At 41.8% G+C, this 22,496-nt stretch overlaps 1 pseudogene and 5 gene segments (V, D, J or C); 5 read left to right on the forward strand and 1 right to left on the reverse strand.

Annotated features, from left to right (window-relative positions):
- LOC115578392 (Ig kappa chain V region 3381-like) lies at positions 1-479 on the forward strand (the record flags this gene model as incomplete). The annotated part of the segment is given in 2 exon segments: positions 1-52; positions 160-479. Coding segments are annotated over 2 exon segments (372 nt in total), but the record flags the coding sequence as incomplete, so codon positions are not given.
- A 3,145-nt stretch (positions 480-3,624) lies between these two features.
- Positions 3,625-5,333, reverse strand: LOC115579218 (Ig kappa-b4 chain C region-like). The segment is given in 3 exon segments: positions 3,625-3,959; positions 4,833-4,885; positions 5,296-5,333. Coding segments are annotated over 3 exon segments (426 nt in total).
- Positions 5,334-5,564: 231 nt separating this feature from the next.
- Positions 5,565-6,058, forward strand: LOC115579219 (Ig kappa chain V region K16-167-like). The segment is given in 2 exon segments: positions 5,565-5,616; positions 5,724-6,058. Coding segments are annotated over 2 exon segments (387 nt in total).
- Positions 6,059-7,818: 1,760 nt separating this feature from the next.
- On the forward strand, positions 7,819-8,306 carry LOC115579220 (Ig kappa chain V region 3381-like). The segment is given in 2 exon segments: positions 7,819-7,870; positions 7,978-8,306. Coding segments are annotated over 2 exon segments (381 nt in total).
- Positions 8,307-10,679: 2,373 nt separating this feature from the next.
- Positions 10,680-11,176, forward strand: LOC115579221 (Ig kappa chain V region 3381-like). The segment is given in 2 exon segments: positions 10,680-10,731; positions 10,839-11,176. Coding segments are annotated over 2 exon segments (390 nt in total).
- Positions 11,177-19,879: 8,703 nt separating this feature from the next.
- Positions 19,880-20,360, forward strand: LOC115579223 (Ig kappa chain V region 3381-like; annotated as a pseudogene).
- Positions 20,361-22,496: the final 2,136 nt, after the last annotated feature.

The raw sequence follows: 22,496 nt of genomic DNA on the forward strand, positions 1-22,496 counted from the left end.
ATGACTTTGATCTGCGTCCTCATCTGGACTCTCCTCTGCTGCTGCTTCACAGGTAAAGTCCAGAGAATCAAACTCCTCTCCTCTATCAACATCCGTCCCTCTGAAATGAAGCCCACAAAACCATGACGCTGCTTTATGTTTTTGTCTCTGTGTCCTCAGAGTCCAGAGGTCAGATCACAGTGACTCAGCCTGGAGCAGTGAGCTCTGCTCTGGGAGGCTCCGTCACCATCAACTGTAGGACCAGTCAGAATGTTCATGTTTGGAGCAGCCACCACCAGCTAGCCTGGTACCAACAGAGAGATGGAGAAACTCCTAAACTTCTCATTTACTATGCTAATAGAAGAGCATCAAGGATTCCAGGTCGTTTTACAGGCAGTGGATCAAACTCTGCCTTCACTCTGACCATCAGTGGAGTTCAGGCTGAAGATGCAGCAGTTTACTACTGTATGAGTCGACATGACATCATCACTGTGTATTTTTTCTCTACAGAAACAAACAGCGTGTTCACACAGTGAAAAACCGTCGTACAAAAACCTCCCTCAGTCAGACTGAACAGAAACTGAACTGACTGCTGCAGCTGGAAGCTACTGCAGAGACTGATACACTTCACTGAGGACACACACACACACACACACACACTCCATATGTTCCATCACAGTGTCTCACCTTACATTTATATCCAATCATAATCCCATGCTCTTCTTTGATTTGCCATATAATTTGGAGGAGCAAAATGAGGACAGTTAATAAAACACTTCTGGGCCCATATTCACAAAGAATCTTAAGGCTAAAAGCAGCTCCTAACAGGCGAATTAAGGAGCAACTCCTAAAAATAATGGCCGTGTCAACCATAACTTTAGGACTCCTAATTTTTGAAAATAAGAATCATTCACAAAACATTTTAGGCCTAAAAGTAGCACCTAAGTCTGGGAGACCTTAGAAGTAGTCCAGAGGACGCATAACTTGCTAAGATCTTGTCAAAGCTGAATGTTTTGAAGACGCTAAATAACAGGGAATTATTAAAATGATGTCGGATGGAAGGGATTGAAGTTGTGGTTGAGTTGGTGAGGGACGCATAATGTCCCCAATCAACCGAAACAATCCAATAGTGCGGACACTCCGGTGTTTGGCTTCAGGGAAAATGCAGCTCTTCGCACGGGACTAGTATTACCTGGGGACCTCAAGTGATTCAGAAATTAACCAACCACATCCGTGTTTCGTGCGGCGCATTCACACAGGATAAGCGAAGTCTTGGTTTTAACTCGAATTTTCCGACATTACCCCCCAGGTCGATCGCACCGGAGCCCTTACTGGAGCAGCACAACTGTTAGATATGGATATTTTTAATATAATAACTGGTGAGCCTGTTGAAAGGTAGAAAAATGTTCCTCACCGCATGCTGCCATGCATGTAATCCATCTAATCATCTTTCTTGATTTTGCTCTTCTGATGAGCCTCCTGAATTTGCACCCCAAATGCTGTCAAACCTTTCATTCATAATTCCAAATGCAGCCACCATAATTCTCGACCAGGAAAAAGGCAGAAAAAGGTGTGGAAAACACAAAAAAACCTTAAGAAAAATCCCAAATCACAGAGATGGAGATTAGCATGGGACTAATATTATCACATGACCTCTTTGTTTGGTGAAATATGATAGGTAATTTGCAGTGGAATTTTTAGATTACAAATTACGGACATGGCAGATTTGCATGGGATTAAGATCACAGACGACCTCCACAATCATTACAAATCACTGGAGGTCCCCAGGTAATACTAGTTCCATGCGAATAGGGCTTTTGTGTAAATCGGAAGAAGTTGCATTCCATCTATACACAAATTGTCTTTGACACACGTTACAATATACTGGACATTGTTGCAAAATGGCCCGATTCCCGAATTTTAATGGAGAGTGGTTTGACGCAGCTTTTTGAGCAAATGCTGCTTTTATTGACAATTCACGTTTTTCATTGCAATCTTCATAGAAAAGCATTGCGTAGCCTAAATGACTTTTCAGTGGGCTGCCCTGTCACTCAACAACCAATCAACGTTTTCACCGCTTCTAAGTGCGTCCTTATAAAAAGACGCCATCCATAGCAACAGAGAGTTACTTCTAGTTTAGGAGTTCAGTGTTTTCATAACTAAAAGTAGGCCTCAGTGGCTTTGTGAATTACTTTCAAGAAACGACTCCTACATAAAAACGTTTAGTCCGATTTAGGAGTACTCCTGACATTAAGATAAAAGTCTTTGTGAATACGGGCCCTGACCTTTAACCTCATCTTGATACTATATCACATCAGATTAGAACATTTGTTCATTTGAGACAACATGAAGACACAGAGCAGCATCAGAAACAATCCTGATCAAGGTTGGCCCAAAATAAGATGATATCCTCAAATCATAACTGATATAATCTTAAGTAAATAAAATGATGTTCAGTGGAGGAAATTTAAATTTCAACTATGATACCAACAAAAATAAAGACAAAATGATATCTTCCTCTCCAACAATGTCAATGTCACATTAAAAAGTGAAATAATTGACTGAATGACATAAACAGTCATTTACATCCATAACGACTCCGTCATGTTCATGATGGTTTCATGTCAGTCTGATGCACGTCCCTTCAAAGAAACAAAACTTCATTTTCTCTTTAAATTAATTTAAATGAGACAGACGACATTTTGAATCATTGTTCAAGTTACATGAACCAAAAAACAGATAAAATTGGTGCTTAAAATTTACAAATAAACAAATATAGATCAAACTAGAAAGACTATAGAAGAATGTCCACAGTCTTAAAACAATGAAAAGGTAATAAGGAAATAATGGAGTTGTTATTTGGGTGACTGTGTACATTAAGCTAACAAATGTTCTTCATATATCATATATGTTGAAAACAAGACATAGACATGTCACATTTATGATGAAATTAACAAAATATTTACTGTTGTAAAATGTTGAAACAGAAGCAAAAAAAAACATTAATGTTTAGACATATTTTGAGGAACAGAGAAGGATTACTGCAAGCTACACAAATTATACTTTCAGACTGCGATCAATCTGGAGACAGAAAAGAAGTTATCACTCTACGCAGATGATACTCTGTTTTTATTCCTGTTGATGAATTAATTGTTAATTCATTTATTGATGAATTAATGAATTGTTCGCTATTTAGATTTTTTAATACAGAACATTAGAATTAGTTTCAGTAACAAATTCATCTTCTTGAAGGCAAGATGAGTGTAATAATAAGCGACTTAAAAAAAATTACTAACAAATTGTAATATTACCAAAATTAACGAGAGTAGATAAAACAGAAAACTCTGTCAAATAAAATCAACAGTCTTAACGCCATTGAAGAGTAATCTGTGTAAAATGGATTTGGTTCTGATGTGACTGTGTGCATTAATCTGACAAATGTTCCTCATATATCATATATGTTGAAAAGAAGGTCAAAGGCATGTCGCATTTATAATAAAGGAAATGAAATCTTTATTGTTGTAAAATGTTGAAACAGAAGCAAGAACACATTAATGTTGAAACATGTTGAGAGAAAGAGAGAACAGAGAGAGAGCTGAGAGCAGTAGCAGAGTAAAACCAGCAGCAGAGTCCCAGTGAGTCAGGTCAGGACTGGGAACACTGGTCTCTCCTCAGTGTCTCTGAGACTGGAGTCTGGGAGCCCTGGGTGGCCTCACAGGTCACAGAGCCCACCTTCCTCCACTGGTCTGCAGGGAGCCTCAGGGTGCTGCTCCAGCTGTAGCGGCCGTCCTTCTCCAGCACCCCGGGGCTCCTGCTCTGCTCCCAGCTGCTGCTGCTGCTGCTGCTGCCGTCCACCTTCCAGGACAGACTCCAGTCTGAGGGGAAGCCCTTGTTGGCCAGACACATGAGCGTGGCCTTCCCCTGCTGCAGCTCCTCACTGGAGGGGGGCAGCACCGTCAGGGTGGGGACGACTCGACCCACTGCAGAGAGAGAGATTCATAAAGTTTATATGAGCTCAACTAAACTCCATCCTGTTGGCTGCAGCAGAGGAGCTTCTAGTTCTGTTGGTCTTCCTCAGATTGGATGAAACTGATCTTGAATGTTTCACTTCCCTCTCTGAGCTCAGTAACCATGGCAACAGACAGGCATCACTGCTGAACCATGACGACAGACAGGTTTCAGTACTAAAGATAAAAAAGTTAAAACTGGCACACTGTAAATCTAGTGCATACTTTATTATTAACAAACTTAACATTCAGAGGTTCATGGTGAAACACACGATGAAGATTGTGAGACTTTTAGTGTTTTAACTCTCTTAAATATTTCTTGTCTCGAGCCAAAACCTCATAAATGATCAAATGTGTTTGTTCTCTTCATGTCAGCAGAAATCATCACTGAACAGTCAGGCTTCATTACTGAAACATTCAGATTCATTCTGTTAACTACTCAACTACTTTTTAAAAATCATGAAAAAAATTATGGACTGACTTTAAAATAGTTTGTCTGGGAGAAACATGGTGTAATACACATGCACATTAAACACTGAACCAAATGTTACTGACAGAATTATTGAGTCAGAAGGTTTAAACTTAACCTTTTAAACATATTTTCTTCATACAGAGTAATGTTGAGTGGTTTTCTACCAAATATGTATCAGAATCTTGAAAATTACAGATAAAGTTTGAGAGGAGTGGATTTCAGTCTAGTTAATGACACTGTGAAGCCTTCAAGAATTATTCTAAATATATCACATTTCAGATATCAGGTAAAGTATTGCTATTGGGTCTACAGCCATGAAGTTCACATAGAAAATATACAACATTTGTGTTATTAATGGAGTCAAATGTACTTACAGTTAACATCCAGTCTGGTTCCTCCACCGAACGTGTACCACAGTGATACAAACTCATTGAGCCGCCGTACAAAAACCTCTGACTGTAGAGAGACACGGCTCTCTGACTTTGATACAAACACACTCAACAGACACGTTCCCAGTTTACCCAGTTTATGTTATAGTGGCTGATTATAATGGTTTAAGTGTTAAACACAGACTCTAAATGTATGAATATGTATTTAATGTTTTTATTATGGAATGTCAAACTTCTACAAGCAAAATTAAGTTGGCTTTGAATTCAAAGATTTCAAATAAAAGCATTTTAATAACACCTAATTGAAACTAATCATCAGAAACGTGTTAATTGTAGATCATGATTTAAAACAAACAATTTGCAATAATTCTGTCAACACCGATATTGAGTTGTGTGGCAGTTAAATATGAGGATTTCACAAAATACTGAAGAAAAGTTGACAATCAACCTCAAACCAAAGACACATACAGATGAGCTCTGACACATTCCTAATCAATAATCTGATACAGTGATTGATGGATTGATAACTAGCATGATGAGAGTAATCCAAGTCCCTGTTGGAGTCAGTCAGAGCATTTCCATAGAGAGCCACTTTGCATCAGCAGCACCATGCTCCAGTGCTCTGGGAGAGTTTATAGTCCTGAGAGTTGAACACTGGATGACTGACAGCTGTCCTTCATGACAACAGAAGACACAGAAATCCTCCTCATCAAAAACATGACTTTGATCTGCGTCCTCATCTGGACTCTCCTCTGCTGCTGCTTCACAGGTAAAGTCCAGAGAATCAAACTCCTCTCCTCTATCAACATCCGTCCCTCTGAAATGAAGCCCACAAAACCATGACGCTGCTTTATGTTTTTGTCTCTGTGTCCTCAGAGTCCAGAGGTCAGATCACAGTGACTCAGCCTGGAGCAGTGAGCTCGGCTCTGGGAGGCTCCGTCACCATCAACTGCAGGACCAGTCAGGATGTTTATTATGATATCTTCACATACCCTCGTTTATCCTGGTACCAACAGAGAGATGGAGAAACTCCTAAACTTCTCATTTACTCTGCTAGCACTCGAGCATCAGGGATTCCAGATCGTTTTACAGGCAGTGGATCAAACTCTGCCTTCACTCTGACCATCAGTGGAGTTCAGACTGAAGATGCAGCAGTTTACTACTGTCTGGGTCTTCACTATCCCAACAGTCAGTGGGTGTTCACACAGTGAAAAACCGTCGTACAAAAACCTCCCTCAGTCAGACTGAACAGAAACTGAACTGACTGCTGCAGCTGGAAGTTACTGCAGAGACTGATACACTTCACTGAGGACACACACACACACACACACACACAGACACACACATGCCCACCCGCAGTTTCATCATGTAGATTAATTGTTTCATCCATTGACGCTTCAACCACCAATAAACTTGTATCAGAACAAGTTCAATGACAAACTTGTGATGTAGAAAACAAGTTAATTCCTCCATCACAGCTTCTTACCATGAAACAAATGAAACAGGACCCGGTTAAACAAACAAAGATAGAACCATAAACTTAGAGACAGAATTCATATGAACCATGGCACACATAGAAAATTAACAGTCTTCCATTAATGATTCTCTGCCCTTCTTCTGATGTGAAGGATTTTTTCACACATGGCTAATGGTCAGCAGCATCCTAAATAAACTTTGGACAGCAGTGACCTGCTTGTGATATATCGGTTTAGCCAGCAGCAGCTAATGTTCAGCTGTGACCTGAAGAGCAACAAATTCAATCATATGATGAATGCTGATCAACACTTTGTAGGTTTGGATTACTCATCTCATTTTCATAGACCTATTACATTTAGTATAACTGATACAGAAGTGCAGATTCTTCTACACGTATCATGATGTGAAAGAACTTACTAAGCAAAGAGGAGTAGTTTGAAAACAAGAGGATTCATGATAGACACCAGCAAATACCCTCATTAGACGGAAGAATGAAGAAAAACCAGCCCATCTCTGAAAGACTGTTACCTGTGTAGTTGAGGTAAACTAAGACCCAGCTGCTGTTATAGAATTACAGCCATGTTCTTAATCTCTTGAGTTTGTTTCGGTTTGGAAAAAGCACCTTGGAAAACTGATGACTATGCAGCCTGTTGAGATATGCAAGAAAATGTGTCCACAAACACTGAACCCAGAAGAGAAGACTGGTGTGAACATTTAGTGGTCAGGAGATAAACTGCTTTCAATCATATCACATGATCCTCTTCTGTAGAGGGAGTTACCCAGTTGTCTCTGAAATGTTACTTCATGGACATAAGGCAAAGAAGTCTGCCCAACTGTAACCGATAAAGTCTTTTGTGTTTTCTGGATCTGCCCACATGCTCAAAACTTCTGGTAGGAGTTTCATGAGCAAGAGATCTGAGATCCTCAACCACTTTTTAGTCCTCTCCTGCAGGAGTGTATCAAGCTCTGTCACTCTAACCTCACTGCTGAGACGCTCATCGTCCCGGGTGATGCCTTCCTACAACCTCTCCCTCCATCAGACCCTGAGCCCCTGCATTCCCTCTCTCTTCTATCTTCCTCCTCCTCTCCTCAGGCAAAGCACTCATACTCCACGGAGCATTTCCACTGGGTGGAAGCATATTGGGCGGAAGCGAGGTCTGGTCAAAGTGTACACCTCCAACAGCGTAGAGGAAGAGTCATCCAAGAGTTTCCCCTGAGAGATGAGGAGTTAGTAATTAAGATGTTCCTGACCTCTTTGAATTTGTTTTTCTGAATACCACCCATCTGTAAGTTTATACTTGGATGTATCAGACAAAACTCATGGGGAGGGTCCAGGTTGACATAACTGAAGCATTTCCATAGAGAGCCACTTTGCATCAGCAGCACCATGCTCCAGTGCTCTGGGAGAGTTTATAGTCCTGAGAGTTGAACACTGGATGACTGACAGCTGTCCTTCATGACAACAGAAGACACAGAAATCCTCCTCATCAAAAACATGACTTTGATCTGCGTCCTCATCTGGACTCTCCTCTGCTGCTGCTTCACAGGTAAAGTCCAGAGAATCAAACTCCTCTCCTCTATCAACATCCGTCCCTCTGAAATGAAGCCCACAAAACCATGACGCTGCTTTATGTTTTTGTCTCTGTGTCCTCAGAGTCCAGAGGTCAGATCACAGTGACTCAGCCTGGAGCAGTGAGCTCTGCTCTGGGAGGCTCCGCCACCATCAGCTGTAGGACCAGTCAGGATGTTTATTATGATGGTGACCACTATTTAGCCTGGTACCAACAGAGAGATGGAGAAACTCCTAAACTTCTCATTTACTATATTAGCACTCGAGCATCAGGGATTCCAGGTCGTTTTACAGGCAGTGGATCAAACTCTGCCTTCACTCTGACCATCAGTGGAGTTCAGGCTGAAGATGCAGCAGTTTACTACTGTCAGAGTTTTCATGTCATCAACAGTCAGCATGTGTTCACACAGTGAAAAACCGTCGTACAAAAACCTCCCACAGTCAGACTGAACAGAAACTCAACTGACTGCTGCAGCTGGAAGCTACTGCAGAGACTGATACACTTCACTGAGCACGCACACACACACACACACACACACACAGAGGCAGCAGATAATTCCTCCCCAAAATAAGAGGGTCAGACATTAAAAAAAAACACAGGCAGTACTTCACCCAAGCAGGCTCACTAACCAAGCAGGAATGAAACGCCAAGAATATTTAAAACTTAAAATTATTAACTAAGAAGTTTTATTCAGCAATAGTGAATTGTCAGGAGTCTCCTGAACAACTTCACCGTCAATCGCTGCTGTTATAGATTGACAGCAATGTTCCTCATCCCTTGAGTTGAGGGAAAGAATAACACATTTCCCACAAAGAGTTTCTTGACTATCCTTGATAGTCACTGAGGTGTTTGCACTCTACGACAGGTCCTCCTCAATGTGGATGCCAAGGAACCTGAAGTCAGAGGCCCTCTCCACATAATCCCTGATGATGCACAGTTATAGAATGCTTTCCGTTTTCTCTCTGCAGAAGTCCACAATCAGCTCCTTCGTCTTGGTGGTGTGAAGGACCAAGTTATTGTCCCTGCACCACCCAGTCAACTGCTCCACCTCCGCACTGTAGGCAGGCTCATCCCCCTCAGAAATGAGTCCCACCAATGTGGTGTCGTCTGCAAACTTCATAGTGGTTTTGCTCGAGTAGGCAGGGGTGTAATCATGAGTGTAGAGGGTGTAGAGTAGGGGGCTCAGCACACAGCCCTGTGGGGAGCCGGTGCTGATGCTGATGGATGCTGAGAGGTGGGAGCCCACTCTCAACCTCTGAGAGCGATTTGTCAGGAAGTCCAGGATCCAGTGGCAGATGGAGGAAGACAGTCCCAGCCCCGTCAGTTTGGACTCCAGTCTTCGGGGGAGGATGGTGTTAAACACAGAGCTAAAATCAACAAAGAGCAGCCTTGCATAGCTCCCCTGCTGCTCCAGGTGGCCCAAAGCAGTGTGGAGGGCTGTTGCAATAGCATCCTCTGTAGATCTGTTAGCCCTGTAAGCAAACTGGTGAGAGTCCGATGCAGGTGGTAGACTTGAGATGATGTGCCACCGAACCAGAGTTTTAAAACACTTAATAATAATTGGTGTAAGTGCCACTTACGGTAGTTATTCAGGCTGCTGACTGCTGTTTTTTTTGGCAGTGAAACAATAACAGAGGACTTCAGACAAGGTGGGACAGTGTACTGGGACAGGGACTGGTTGAAGATCCTGGTAAAGACAACAGCCAGCTGGTCTGCACAGGTCTTCAGTACACGTCCAGGTACACCATCTGGTCCAGCAGCTTTCCTCGGGTTCACCGCCCTCAGTTTGCGCCGCACCTCATGTTTCTCTAAAATGAGGATGTTGTTACGCGTTGAGGGGTGTGATGTGACTGCATTTAGTTGCTCCGCCCCAAATCGAGCAAAGAAAATGTTCAGTTCCTCCACCAGCAAGGCGTCTCCATCAGCCACTGTGAGGTTGTTGGATTTGTAGCTGGAGATGTGCTGCACCACCTGCCACACCTGCCTCGTGTTGTTGCTGCTGAGATGTTCCTCTATCCTCCTCTGGTATGCTGTCTTGGCCTCTCTGATGCCTCTCCTCAGGCTGGCTCCGGCAGCACTGTACTGTGACCCATCACCACACCTGAAGGCCTTGTTTCTTTCCTTCAGCAGGGTCCCGACCTCTCCAGTCATCCAGGGCTTTTGGTTTGGATAGATCCGGATGCGCTTGTTGATGGTAACAGTGTCCATGCAGAACTTGATATAGCTCAGGACAGATGAAGTGTAGTCCTCCAGGTCCTGGACAATGTTTCAGTTTGGAAAAACATCTTGGAAGCTCTGAACCCAGCAAAAAAATATGAATTGATGTGAACATGAAGGGATTAGGATGGAGACTGTGAACTCGACATTTGAGCAGTAGTGCAGTAAATGGTTTTGCAAAAGCAACAAAATGATGTGATGTGGACAGTTAAAGTGCAAACTTCAGCTGTGTCCAAACTAAGAGCACAGAAAATAAGACATTTTAAATAGCACTAAATTCTCACGCAAGCTGTTAATTACATGTTCCTGACCTTTTTGAATTCTAATTTGTTTTTCTGAATACCACCGTAAAACCATCTGTATGTTTGTTCTTGGTTGTATCATACAGAACTCATGGGGAGGGTCCAGGGTGACATAACTGAAGCATTTCCATAGAGAGCCACTTTGCATCAGCAGCACCATGCTCCAGTGCTCTGGGAGAGTTTATAGTCCTGAGAGTTGAACACTGGATGACTGACAGCTGTCCTTCATGACAACAGAAGACACAGAAATCCTCCTCATCAAAAACATGACTTTGATCTGCGTCCTCATCTGGACTCTCCTCTGCTGCTGCTTCACAGGTGAAGTCCAGAGAATCAAACTCCTCTCCTCTATCAACATCCGTCCCTCTGAAATGAAGCCCGCAAAACCATGACGCTGCTTTATGTTTTTGTCTCTGTGTCCTCAGAGTCCAGAGGTCAGATCACAGTGACTCAGCCTGGAGCAGTGAGCTCTGCTCTGGGAGGCTCCGTCACCATCAACTGTAGGACCAGTCAGGATGTTTTTTATCATACTGATCTCCCATACCACCAGTTAGCCTGGTACCAACAGAGAGATGGAGAAACTCCTAAACTTCTCATTTACGCTGCTAGCACTCGAGCATCAGGGATTCCAGGTCGTTTTACAGGCAGTGGATCAAACTCTGCCTTCACTCTGACCATCAGTGGAGTTCAGGCTGAAGATGCAGCAGTTTACTACTGTCAGAGTCTTCACTGGATCAACAGTCAGTATGTGTTCACACAGTGAAAAACCGTCGTACAAAAACCTCCCTCAGTCAGACTGAACAGAAACTGAACTGACTGCTGCAGCTGGAAGCTACTGCAGAGACTGATACACTTCACTGAGGACACACACACACACACACACACACACACACACACACATACACACACACACACACACACATTCCACTATCTCTACTCTTAGAACTAAAGAACATGATTCAAAACAAGTGCCAAAAAAAATTCTTAATAGATAAGAAATGCTTTCTGCCTAATCCTCAATAGTACCCAACTTTGGATAGTTTGTGAGAGATGTCCAAGACATCTCTCACTTGACCTTTGAACTTAGCTTACTGGAACACATTCATTTTAACCATATTCAATTTTTAAAAAAGGCACATTAAGAAACAAATCTGCTTAACAGCCTTAATTTTTAATCAGGGACCCAGTTCAGCATGTGCATACGTAAAAGTCGCATTACATTTAGACAGGTGCGTTGTGTAAAAATAATATGTTATTACATATTTACGATGAATCTTCACAAATCTTGTTCACAGATGAGCAAATTACATGTGATGATTATTCTTGAATAAAGTATTTTATGCAGTTTCTCTATAGGGAGGTTCTGTAATTGTGGAACGTCTGCCTTGAGCAGAAACAAGATAATTCCTCCTCTAAATGAATGGGGCAAGCCCTCCAAAGACAACAGCCAAATATTTCCTGCAAGGAAGCTCACTGACCAAGCAGGAATGAAACAACCAATGGTTATTTAAATGCCATAATCTGTTATGAGACAAAACATAGCAACAAAGCCTGACATCAAATAAACTGAATACTTAACTATCAAGGGAAATGTAAAAGGCCTCAATTTAACTACTGTGTCTGAAATCTTTTTAGAGATGGACATAAAATAAGAGAATGAAACAGAAAAAATATATAATCGACAGTGTACCATATATACTTTTTTTTGCACCTGAATAGTTTTTAGCCAGCAATGGTGAATGGTCAGCAGTGACATGAACAACCCAAAATCAGAGACTAGAGGAGAGAAATGCCCTGCTTTATATTTAAAGACTTTAACTATTAATATATAATGGTCAGCTGTGACCTGAATATCATAGTCAGCAATAGCTTGAGGACGACAATGCCCAAGTTTAGATCTATTGCTGTAGACAGCAATGGCAAGCAGTCAGCAGTGACTGAAATAGCAAAAAACTGAACAATATGATACATTCAAATCAACACATTCTAGTTCTGGATTAATCACCAATCATTAGACCTATTTATATCTATAACTAGGATGGAAGTGCAGATTCTACCATGCATCATCAAGGAAAGGGGAGTTATTGAAAACAGTCTGCAAGGTTTTAGAACATACCCTTCTTATACAGAGGAATTTAGAAAAACAGGCCCATCTGTAAAAGCCTGTTACCCCTGTAGTTGAAGTTAACCATGACCTAGTTGCCATTTTAGAATTACAGCAATCTTCCTCATCCCTTGAGTTGAGGGCAACTGCGACAGACTATGACCACAAATAGTTCCTTGTTGGAAGTATGCTAGTTGGGGAAAATCAACACCGGCTGCTAGTCTTGACTTTACAGGAAACATTTTCTCCTGGCACAGGTAGACCCTAGTACTATGAAGATCAGTGTTGGGAAAGTTCACTTTCTACATGAACTAGTTCAAAGTTCCATCCATCTATCCATCCATTTTCTTCCACTTATCCGGGGCCGGGATGTGGGGGCAGCTGTCTGAGCAGGGATGCCCAGACTTCCTTCACCCTGGACACTTCCTCTAGCTCCTCCGGGAGGATCCCAAGGCGTTCCTAGGCCAGCCGAGTGACATAATCACTCCAGCGTGTCCTGGGTCTTCCTTGGGGTCTCCTCCCGGTGGGGCATGCCAGGAACACCTCCCGAGGAAGGCATCCTGGGGACAAAGTTCAGTTCGCAAATTTTAAAATGAACTAGTTCAGTTCATATTTCATAGTTGAAAATGTTGACCTAAGTTCACAGTTCCAAAAATGAACGAGGTCATAGTTCTTTTTTTTTTCAATATGTCACTGCGAGCTATTACTTTTCAAAATGATTGCCACGGCCCATATAGAACCACAGACAAAATTATCAGTTTCAACACTGCAACTGCAGCTCTCTGACAATATACTGCAAAACCAAGTTGTCCACCTGTGGCTGGGAGATGAAGACAGCGGAGCCGCTACTGTATGCCGTTAATCTGATTTGGGTGGTAGACACCGGTGGCGCTACTATTAGGCCCGGGTGGGCCTGGGCCCACCCATTTTAGGCCGGGCCTAAAGTGAGTAGTGAGTGATTTTTATTCTAGCTGTTCCTCCAATAAGCAGCCTGAAGAATGCTTTGAGTGAAAGCTTCTCAGCCAATCAGCGGCTTCTACCCCACGTGTGGACTCTTAAGCCTGCCCACAGACTGCATCGTCACCAGCAAATGCAGTGCCGGCCCTGAGTAATTTGGTGCCCTAGGCAAACTCTTAGGTGGCGCCCCCTTGTATCGCAGTCAATTTCACAATCAATTTTCATACACTCAAACAGAAACTGCATGTATATATTCAAGATTTTATTTCTTTTAAGTAAAAAATATCCCACCAAATAAAAACTGAGGAAAGAAACAAGTGATAAAAATACAATATAAATAAGGCGTTGTACAAACATATTATCTCTCAGCCTCAGAGTGCCATCTCTCACTTATCTATTGTCAGCCACTTTGCAAAACAACCTCCAACTCCTTCCATGTTGCCATGTGGGTATTATGCTCCCGGCTATCCTCATGAACCTTCAGCAAGTGGCTTGCATTTGTCCATTCCTTTAGTCCTTCCTTATTAAGTCTGTATTCTTTTGGAGAACACATTTAGCAGCAGAAGAAGTGCGAGCTATCATTTCTGTTTGAGTACATCAGCCCGCTTCTTTTGATGTTTTCAGCATTGACTAAGACTCTGTTACAAAAGTCATGTTGACACTCTCCCATCTTTGTTTTTGGGAAATGTGTAACTGCTTTTTTATTTGAACTGGTCCTCTGTCAACTAGTGAGAAGAGCTGACCAGTCAGCAGGTCTGTTGGTGCCTTTAGTCCTGATGCTGTGTCACTGGGCTGCTGGTGAAATATGTTAAAAGTGCATCTGAAGAGAGAAGTATATGTAACCACTGGATGTTACATTTTAATAATAAAAAAAAAAACAAAAAAAAAAAACAGATTGATGTGTGCTATACATAGACTAATAATGAAAATGTGATGAGATTCATTCAACTTTATTGTCACTGAAAAGCAATATAGTGTAACCAGAGTGCAAGTGCAGTGTATTGCCTAAGAATGATATGTGAAAGCTAAGGTGTGGAGTATTAACAGTAATACACTTTAACTGCACTTTAACACTGATGTAAACTTTAACAAACATAAACTGTGACACAGTAAGCCAAAGGTTTACAACCACCCTGTTACAAAGGGGATGGAAAACTAATAGCATTTTAACTGACATACAAGCAGGAAAGACACCTGTAAAATAACACCTGAACAGGCCTAACGTTAACTTTCCAAATGTCCCTGATGAATTTAAGGTGGAGTAACATTAACACACGTCGACTCACCTATTTACTGATTATTAAACGATGCTGCAATCCGAAGTAAGCTAGCAAGCTAACACTCTGCTCCAACAACTACGATCATTAAACTATTAATTTCATTCACTTCATCACATTGATGTTACTGTACCTGTAACTTCTTCACGTTTTTCTTCCTCTTCTTTGTGTCTTTTCCTTCACTGGGCGCCAGATGGTTTTATTCTTTTGGACCTTGTGGTTCTGCTACAGTATCAGTAAATCTCTCTCTTGGTCTTGGGATCTCGGTCCGGTCAGATTCAGACAGCTCGCCTTTCGACCCGCCCCCTCACAGAGAACAGGTACAGTGCACCGAGCCAGGACCCCAAAAAAAAGGCCTCTGCATCATTTAATAGTCCTTGCCATTACGTTATATTGCTGTGGGCTTATATAATATTTCGAAATAATAAAAGTAATGGCACTGATAAAAAATATATATTCTTTAAATTTTTATTCTTTATTATTTTATTTTTTTCCTCCCCCCTTTTCGATGACGGCGCCCCCCGCGGATGACGGTGCCCCTAGCATTTGCCTATACTGCCTATGCCCAGGGCCAGCTCTGATCAGGATGTACACGCAAAGGGGAGTTGATTGAAAACAGTCTGAAAGGTTTTAGAACATACCCTTCTTGTACAGAGGAATATAGAAAAACAGGCCCATCCTTAAAAGCCTGTTACCCGTGTAGTCAAAGTAAATCAAGACCTATAGTTGCTATTTTAGAATTGCAAGTATGGTAATTGGGGAAAATCAACACCGGCCGCTAGTCTCGACTTTACAGGAACGTTATGTTTCCTCCTGGCACAGGTAGAATCTAGTACAATGAAGACAATGTTTTAATTTGGAAAACTGCTTTGGAGAACTGATGAATATGCAGCCTATCCCAATATGTGTGAGACGTGTGACTATAATCACAGAACCCAGAAGAAAAGACTAATAAAAACATTAAGCGGTGAGGAATGAAACCGATGCAGAGCTTTTAAAGAGGACATGATACTCTTCAGCTGAGTCAGTTGCCCAGTGGCCAAAATGTTGGAGAAACACTGAAACAAGCAGCATGGACCTTCTTCCATCTGTTCTCCATGTTAAAGAAATCATCCTCTTCTGTTTGGATGTTGATCGTCTTTCTTCAAACTGGATTTGTCTCAATAACTCTCCTCTTTCTCATGTTTTCCAGGTTCATCAGGAGAAATTATTGTTGGGCCTCATGCCCTCATGTACATGTCTCAAACAAAGAGACCAAGAGAGGCCTGTAGTTGAAACCAGAAGCCTAACTACTAGGGCCTCACACGATGAATTACCAAACAAAGAACAAGGAAAAAGACCGACCAGGTGTGAAAAACCTGACCAGATTGACCTGCCCCAAGACGTCACCCGGCCCCTATTGGCTGTGAGCCCGGAAGCTCCGCCAGGATCACAATGACGTCATCCCCACGTTAAAAGGTCACGCACCCCTCCTGCTCTTTCTACTCGGCAGCGTCCGTTGTGAAGAGACTTAGGTTTCACGCAACTGCTGCCATAAGGGCACAACTCCGAGAAACGTTTTCCATTTTTCCCCCTTTCTTTTGCTTGAGCTAATTTCAGTTCCCTCCTCGCTGGACGAGACAGAGACTGTTTTTGTTTCACTTTCACTTTTGTTCGGACGTTCGTCATAATCGTTGGATCCAGGAACGCGGCACCCAGCCGTCTCCTCATTACCTGCAGAAGGAAGAAAGAATCTTCAGAGGGGACAAAACTGTCCCCTTTACGAGTCGACCTATCGCTGTGACACAGCCTGCCATCAGTCGCTAGGACGCTAACGCTGATTCCGCGCCCGCGCTCCCGAACAAGTTGGAGCTTCGGGTCAGACGGACCCCACGCTACCGCAAAAAGCGGCATCCAAGTAAGAGGCTTTTGTTTGGGCAGAAACAGATAGTATATAGCGTGTTTTTTTCTTTGTTGTGCTTTTATTCTGTTGTGAAAGGACCGCCGAGTCCGATTTATGGTTACCCGCACTGTGTGCTAACTGTGTTTGCTACGCTCGCTAGGAGCTCATTCAGGCTAATCCAGCCTGTACGGTCTTGCCGCCGTGTGTGACCACAAGACGTCGTATTCCGGCTCGATCAGCGGACGCCAAACGAACCTCGATTCGCTTGCCGGCCACTGTTCGAGGGAGAGACGACCGCTGTGCGCCACATGGTTGTTGTGTTTGTTTCTTTGTCGTCTGCTAAGCCCTGCTTAGCTTCTTCGCTCTTTTACTAACACACACACACACACACACACACACACACACACACACACACACCGAGATACACGTACTCTTTGGCGATCTGTTGTGAACTCATAGTTAACAACCCCGCTATAACATAAGACGTATGTCCAGCATATTCCCTTTATTGACTGAAAAGACGGACTCCCCCGGTAGCACGGCTACCTTTTTGGGACAGTGGCTATCATCCTTGTAAATTCACCCCTTGTGTGACCAAACCGCACACGAGATCAAAGACGGCGCAACCGCTGACTTTGTTCAAACCTCGCGCGCACGTGTAGTGATCACCTTTGGTCGATACAGTTACAGCCGCCATTTTGAGTTCCAGGTATATGAATCAGTGAATCTGAATTCATCATCTCGGAATTCGCGCTCTCGCGTGACACTAAGTCACGTCCGGTGTTTCCCTGTAGTCTCTCAGACGAGACTTCCCAAGTCACGCCCACCAATTTGTAGTCCGGCGAACGTGACTTTCCAAGCCACGTTCGGCCATCTTTGTAGTCTTTATTGGGGACTTCCTGACACACACATACACACACACACACACACACACACACACACACGCCTCCACCCAGGTACCTGTTTGGCTTGCGTATGCTTCGATGTTGTTAGCTTTGTGAAGGAAATTGTTGTTTGTTAAAGTAAGTGGTTTGTTCTGTGGAGAAAGCTTTAATAAACACTGTTGACTTTAACTGAGCAGCATCTGTGATTATTTTGCACAATCCCATATTGTAATAACTGCTGGTTGAGATGGCCAGTGCTCGGATTCACGCCTTCCCTCTTGTCTAATTATTGATAAGTCCATAATATTGACAAGTTGACTATCTTTCAGGCTATGAGACTCAAAGGTAAATCATTCGATTATTGATCCCTGATTTCAGGGTGGTGCCCCGTGTTCATTAATGACTCATAGTTACCTAGGTTTCATTAATCAACTATAATAAATGTGATTAATTAATAACAGCATATTAATTAATAATTAATAATCAATAATGATTCCCAACATTATGCTAACTCAGTCTCCTGGAGCTCAGTCTGTTGCTACAGGACAGACTGTTTCTATCAGATGCAAATCCAGCACATTTATAGGTGATGACATTAACTGGTACCTTCAGAAACACGGAGAAGCTCCTAAACTCCTGATTTATGATACTACAGTTCGTCAGTCAGGAGTTTCAGATCGTTTTCATGCAACGGCACATCAGACCGACTTCACTCTGACTGTCACTGGAGTTCTGACTGAAGATGCAGGAGTTTACTACTGTCAGCAGCATAACAGCCGCCCGTTCACACAGTGATACAACGTCATACAAAAACCTCCTTCAGCTAAAGAGGAACTGGTCTGAATTCACAGCTGCAAGCAGCAGAAAACTGAAAGATGATATATTACTATAATACGTGTTATGACATCATCTAAGTCTAACATATTACACTGATAATCATAACTATTAAAAAAAAAAATATTACATTTTTTTAGTAAACATTTAAATGTATAGCCTCCTCTGACTTTGATCTCAACTGATTCATCAGGTAAGCTAATATAGATAATACATCAAAACTTTTCTTCTTTATGATTGTTTCTTCAGGGTTTTGTGAGATTATTCTCAATATATATCTAAGAAAAATACACATTATGGAACTGCATCATTAAATCTACAGTAATATCAAGCTTTTAATATTCAATTACAGAGTTAAGTTGGATCCCGATGTTTTTTTCATTATTGTTGCATGCAGCTTTAAATTGAATTTTTCTTTTTTTAATTGAAAAAATTTGGGAAGTTTTTATTTGTATTATAACTTATTAGTGGTCCATCTGTCATATTTGTCTTTTATCTCTCTGCTTGAGATTTAAAAAAAAAAAAAAAAAAAAATAGGGGAATTTGAATATGTTTCTTTTGTGAATAGATAACATTGTTTAAGATAGCATAACGTCATCCTGCATACACTGATGACGTGCTTTTTTATTTTCCAAATGATTTCATACTATATTTTGATTGTTATACATTAATTTCAGTATGATACTTTTTTTTTTAAAGCTCAATATCACAATTAATAACTTAACGTCACCACTTGTTAAAATCTGCAGAGCATAATACAATAAGAATAATGTTAAGTTGTTGTGATGACAGAAATAGTGAGTGAGAGAGAAAGACACAGAGTTGCAGAAAGAGAGAAAAACCAGTAAACATAACCAATAAAACCATTCGACCCACTGCAGAGAGAGAGATTAATAAAGTTCATATGAGCTCAACTAAACTCCATCCTGTTGGCTGCAGCAGAGGAGCTTCTAGTTCTGTTGGTCTTCCTCAGATTGGATGAAACTGATCTTGAATGTTTCACTTCCCTCTCTGAGCTCAGTAACCATGGCAACAGACAGGCATCACTGCTGAACCATGACGACAGACAGGTTTCAGTATTAAAGATGAAAAGTTAAAGGTTGCATTTTGTTCCTCTGATGTATTTATGGTAAAAACCCAAATTCACAGAGAAATCAACAATGACATGCTGCTGATCAATGATCTGATCAAGTGATTGGTCTATTAATAACCAGCATGATGAGAGTAATCCTAGACAGACGAAACACGCTTTTAAGAAGAATGAATTCAGAATCATTCAGAATTGGTGTATTAAGGTCTCTTATCAATACTTTTATGATGTGATTGATCCATTGATGAACAGCATGATGAGAGTAATCCAAGTCCCTGTTGGAGTCAGTCAGAGCATTTCCATAGAGAGCCACTTTGCATCAGCAGCACCATGCTCCAGTGCTCTGGGAGAGTTTATAGTCCTGAGAGTTGAACACTGGATGACTGACAGCTGTCCTTCATGACAACAGAAGACACAGAAATCCTCCTCATCAAAAACATGACTTTGATCTGCGTCCTCATCTGGACTCTCCTCTGCTGCTGCTTCACAGGTAAAGTCCAGAGAATCAAACTCCTCTCCTCTATCAACATCCGTCCCTCTGAAATGAAGCCCACAAAACCATGACGCTGCTTTATGTTTTTGTCTCTGTGTCCTCAGAGTCCAGAGGTCAGATCACAGTGACTCAGCCTGGAGCAGTGAGCTCTGCTCTGGGAGGCTCCGTCACCATCAACTGTAGGACCAGTCTGAATGTTCACTAAATAACCGTTTAGCCTGGTACCAACAGAGAGATGGAGAAACTCCTAAACTTCTCATTTACCATATTAGCAGTCGAGAATCAGGGATTCCAGGTCGTTTTACAGGCAGTGGATCAAACTCTGCCTTCACTCTGACCATCAGTGGAGTTCAGGCTGAAGATGCAGCAGTTTACTACTGCCAGAGTGGACATGTCATCAACAGTCAGTGGGTGTTCACACAGTGAAAAACCGTCGTACAAAAACCTCCCTCAGTCAGACTGAACAGAAACTGAAGTGACTGCTGCAGCTGGAAGCTACTGCAGAGACTGATACACTTCACTGAGGACACACACACACACACACACACACACACATACAATACACCATCTTTACACTTACCACTAATGAACATGATTTCCCCCAAAAAAATTGTTAATAGAAATCAAAGTACTTTTATACTTTCTGCCTGACCCTCAATAGTGCCCAACTTTGGATAGTTAATGATAGATGTATTGGTCATGACCTATGACCTCAGCTACATACTGGAACACATTTCTTTTAACAACATTCAACTGAAAAAAACACATTAAGACTCAGATCTCCTTTAAAAACCTTCATTATCATCCATGGACCCAGTTCAACATGTGCATACGTAAAGTCACATGACTTTAAGGCAGGTGCATTGGAAAAGATAACATGTTATTACAGATTCATGATCAATCTTCATGAATCTTTTTCATAGATGAACAAATTACATGTGATGATTATTCTTGATTAAATTATTTGGTGCAGCTTTTATATGGGGAGATTTTGCAAGTGTAGAACATCCGCCTTGAGCTGAAACAAGATCATTCCTCCTCAAAATGAATGGGGCAAGCCGTCCAAAGACAACAGCCATAAATTTCCCCCAAGGAAGTTCAATGAACAAGCAGGAATGAAAAAGCCAATGGTTTTTTAAATACCATAATCTGTTATGAGAGAGAACATTGCAACAAAGCCTGACATCAAATAAATTTAATACTTAACTATCAATGGAAATGTAAAAGGCCTCAATTAAAATCTTTTTCAGAGATGGACAGAAAATAAGAGAATGGAACAGAAAAAATATATATAATCAACAGTGTACCATAAATGCTTTTTTTCACCTGAATAGGCTTTGACGAGCAGTGGTGAATGGTCAGCAGTGACATGACCAACCCCACCATCAGAGACTAGAGGAGAGAAATGCCCTGCTTTATATTTAAAGACTTTAACTATTAATAAATAATGGTCAGCTGTGACCTGAATATCATAGTCAGCAATAGCTTGAGGACAACAATGCCCAAGTTTAGATCTAAAAGCCGTAGACAGCAATGGCAAAACAGTCAGCACTGACCTAAATAGCATAAAACTGAATAATATGATACATTCAAATCAACCGATTCTAGTTCTGGATTACTTACCGAACTTTAGACCTATTTATAGCTGTATCTAGGATGGAAGTGCAGATTTTTACATGCATCATCAAGCAAAGGAGAGTTGATTGAAAACAGTCTGCAAGGTTTTAGAACATCCCCTTCTTATGCAAAGGAATTTAGAAAAACAGGCCCATCCTTAAAAGCCTGTTACCCGTGTAGTCGAAATAAATCAAGACCTCGCCGCTATTTTAGAATTACAGCAATCTTCCTCATCCCTTGAGTTGAGGTAAAGAATGGCTGGGCAACTGTGACAGACTATGACCACAAATAGTTCCTTGTTCCAAGTATGCTAGTTGTTGAAAATCAACACTGGCCGCTATTCTAGATTTTATAGGAACGATTTCCTCCTGGCACAGGTAGAGCCTAGTACTATGAAGACAACGTTTTAATTTGGAAAAGTCCCTCTGAGAACTGATAAATATGCAGCCTATCCCAAAATGTGTCAGACATGTGACTGTTATCACAGAACCCAGAGGAAAAGACTATGACATGATACGCTTCAGCTGAGTTAGTTGCCCGGTGGCCAAAATGTTACCACACGGACCGAGACAAAGAAATCTGTCCAACTGTAACTGATGAAAACTTATATGTACTCTGGATCTGCCCACATGTCCAAAACTTCTGGTCGGAGTTCCATTGGGAAGAGATTTGAGATCCTCAACAACTTTCCCATCCTCTCCTGCAGGAGTGTATCGAACTCCATCACTCTGACCTCACCGCTGAGACAACCATTGTCCCGGGTGATGCCCACCTACCACCTCTCCCTCTGTCAGGCCCTGAGCCCCTGGATTCCTTGTCGCTTCTATCTAACTCCTCTTCTCCTCAGGCCAAGCGCTCCTACTCTGTGAGCATTTCCACTGGGTTTAAGTCTACACCTCCAATGCCGTGGATGAAGAGTCAGCAGAGAGTTTCTAAAGTGAGATG

This window comes from Sparus aurata, chromosome 3 (assembly GCF_900880675.1).
Source record: "Sparus aurata chromosome 3, fSpaAur1.1, whole genome shotgun sequence".
Taxonomy (NCBI): domain Eukaryota; kingdom Metazoa; phylum Chordata; class Actinopteri; order Spariformes; family Sparidae; genus Sparus; species Sparus aurata.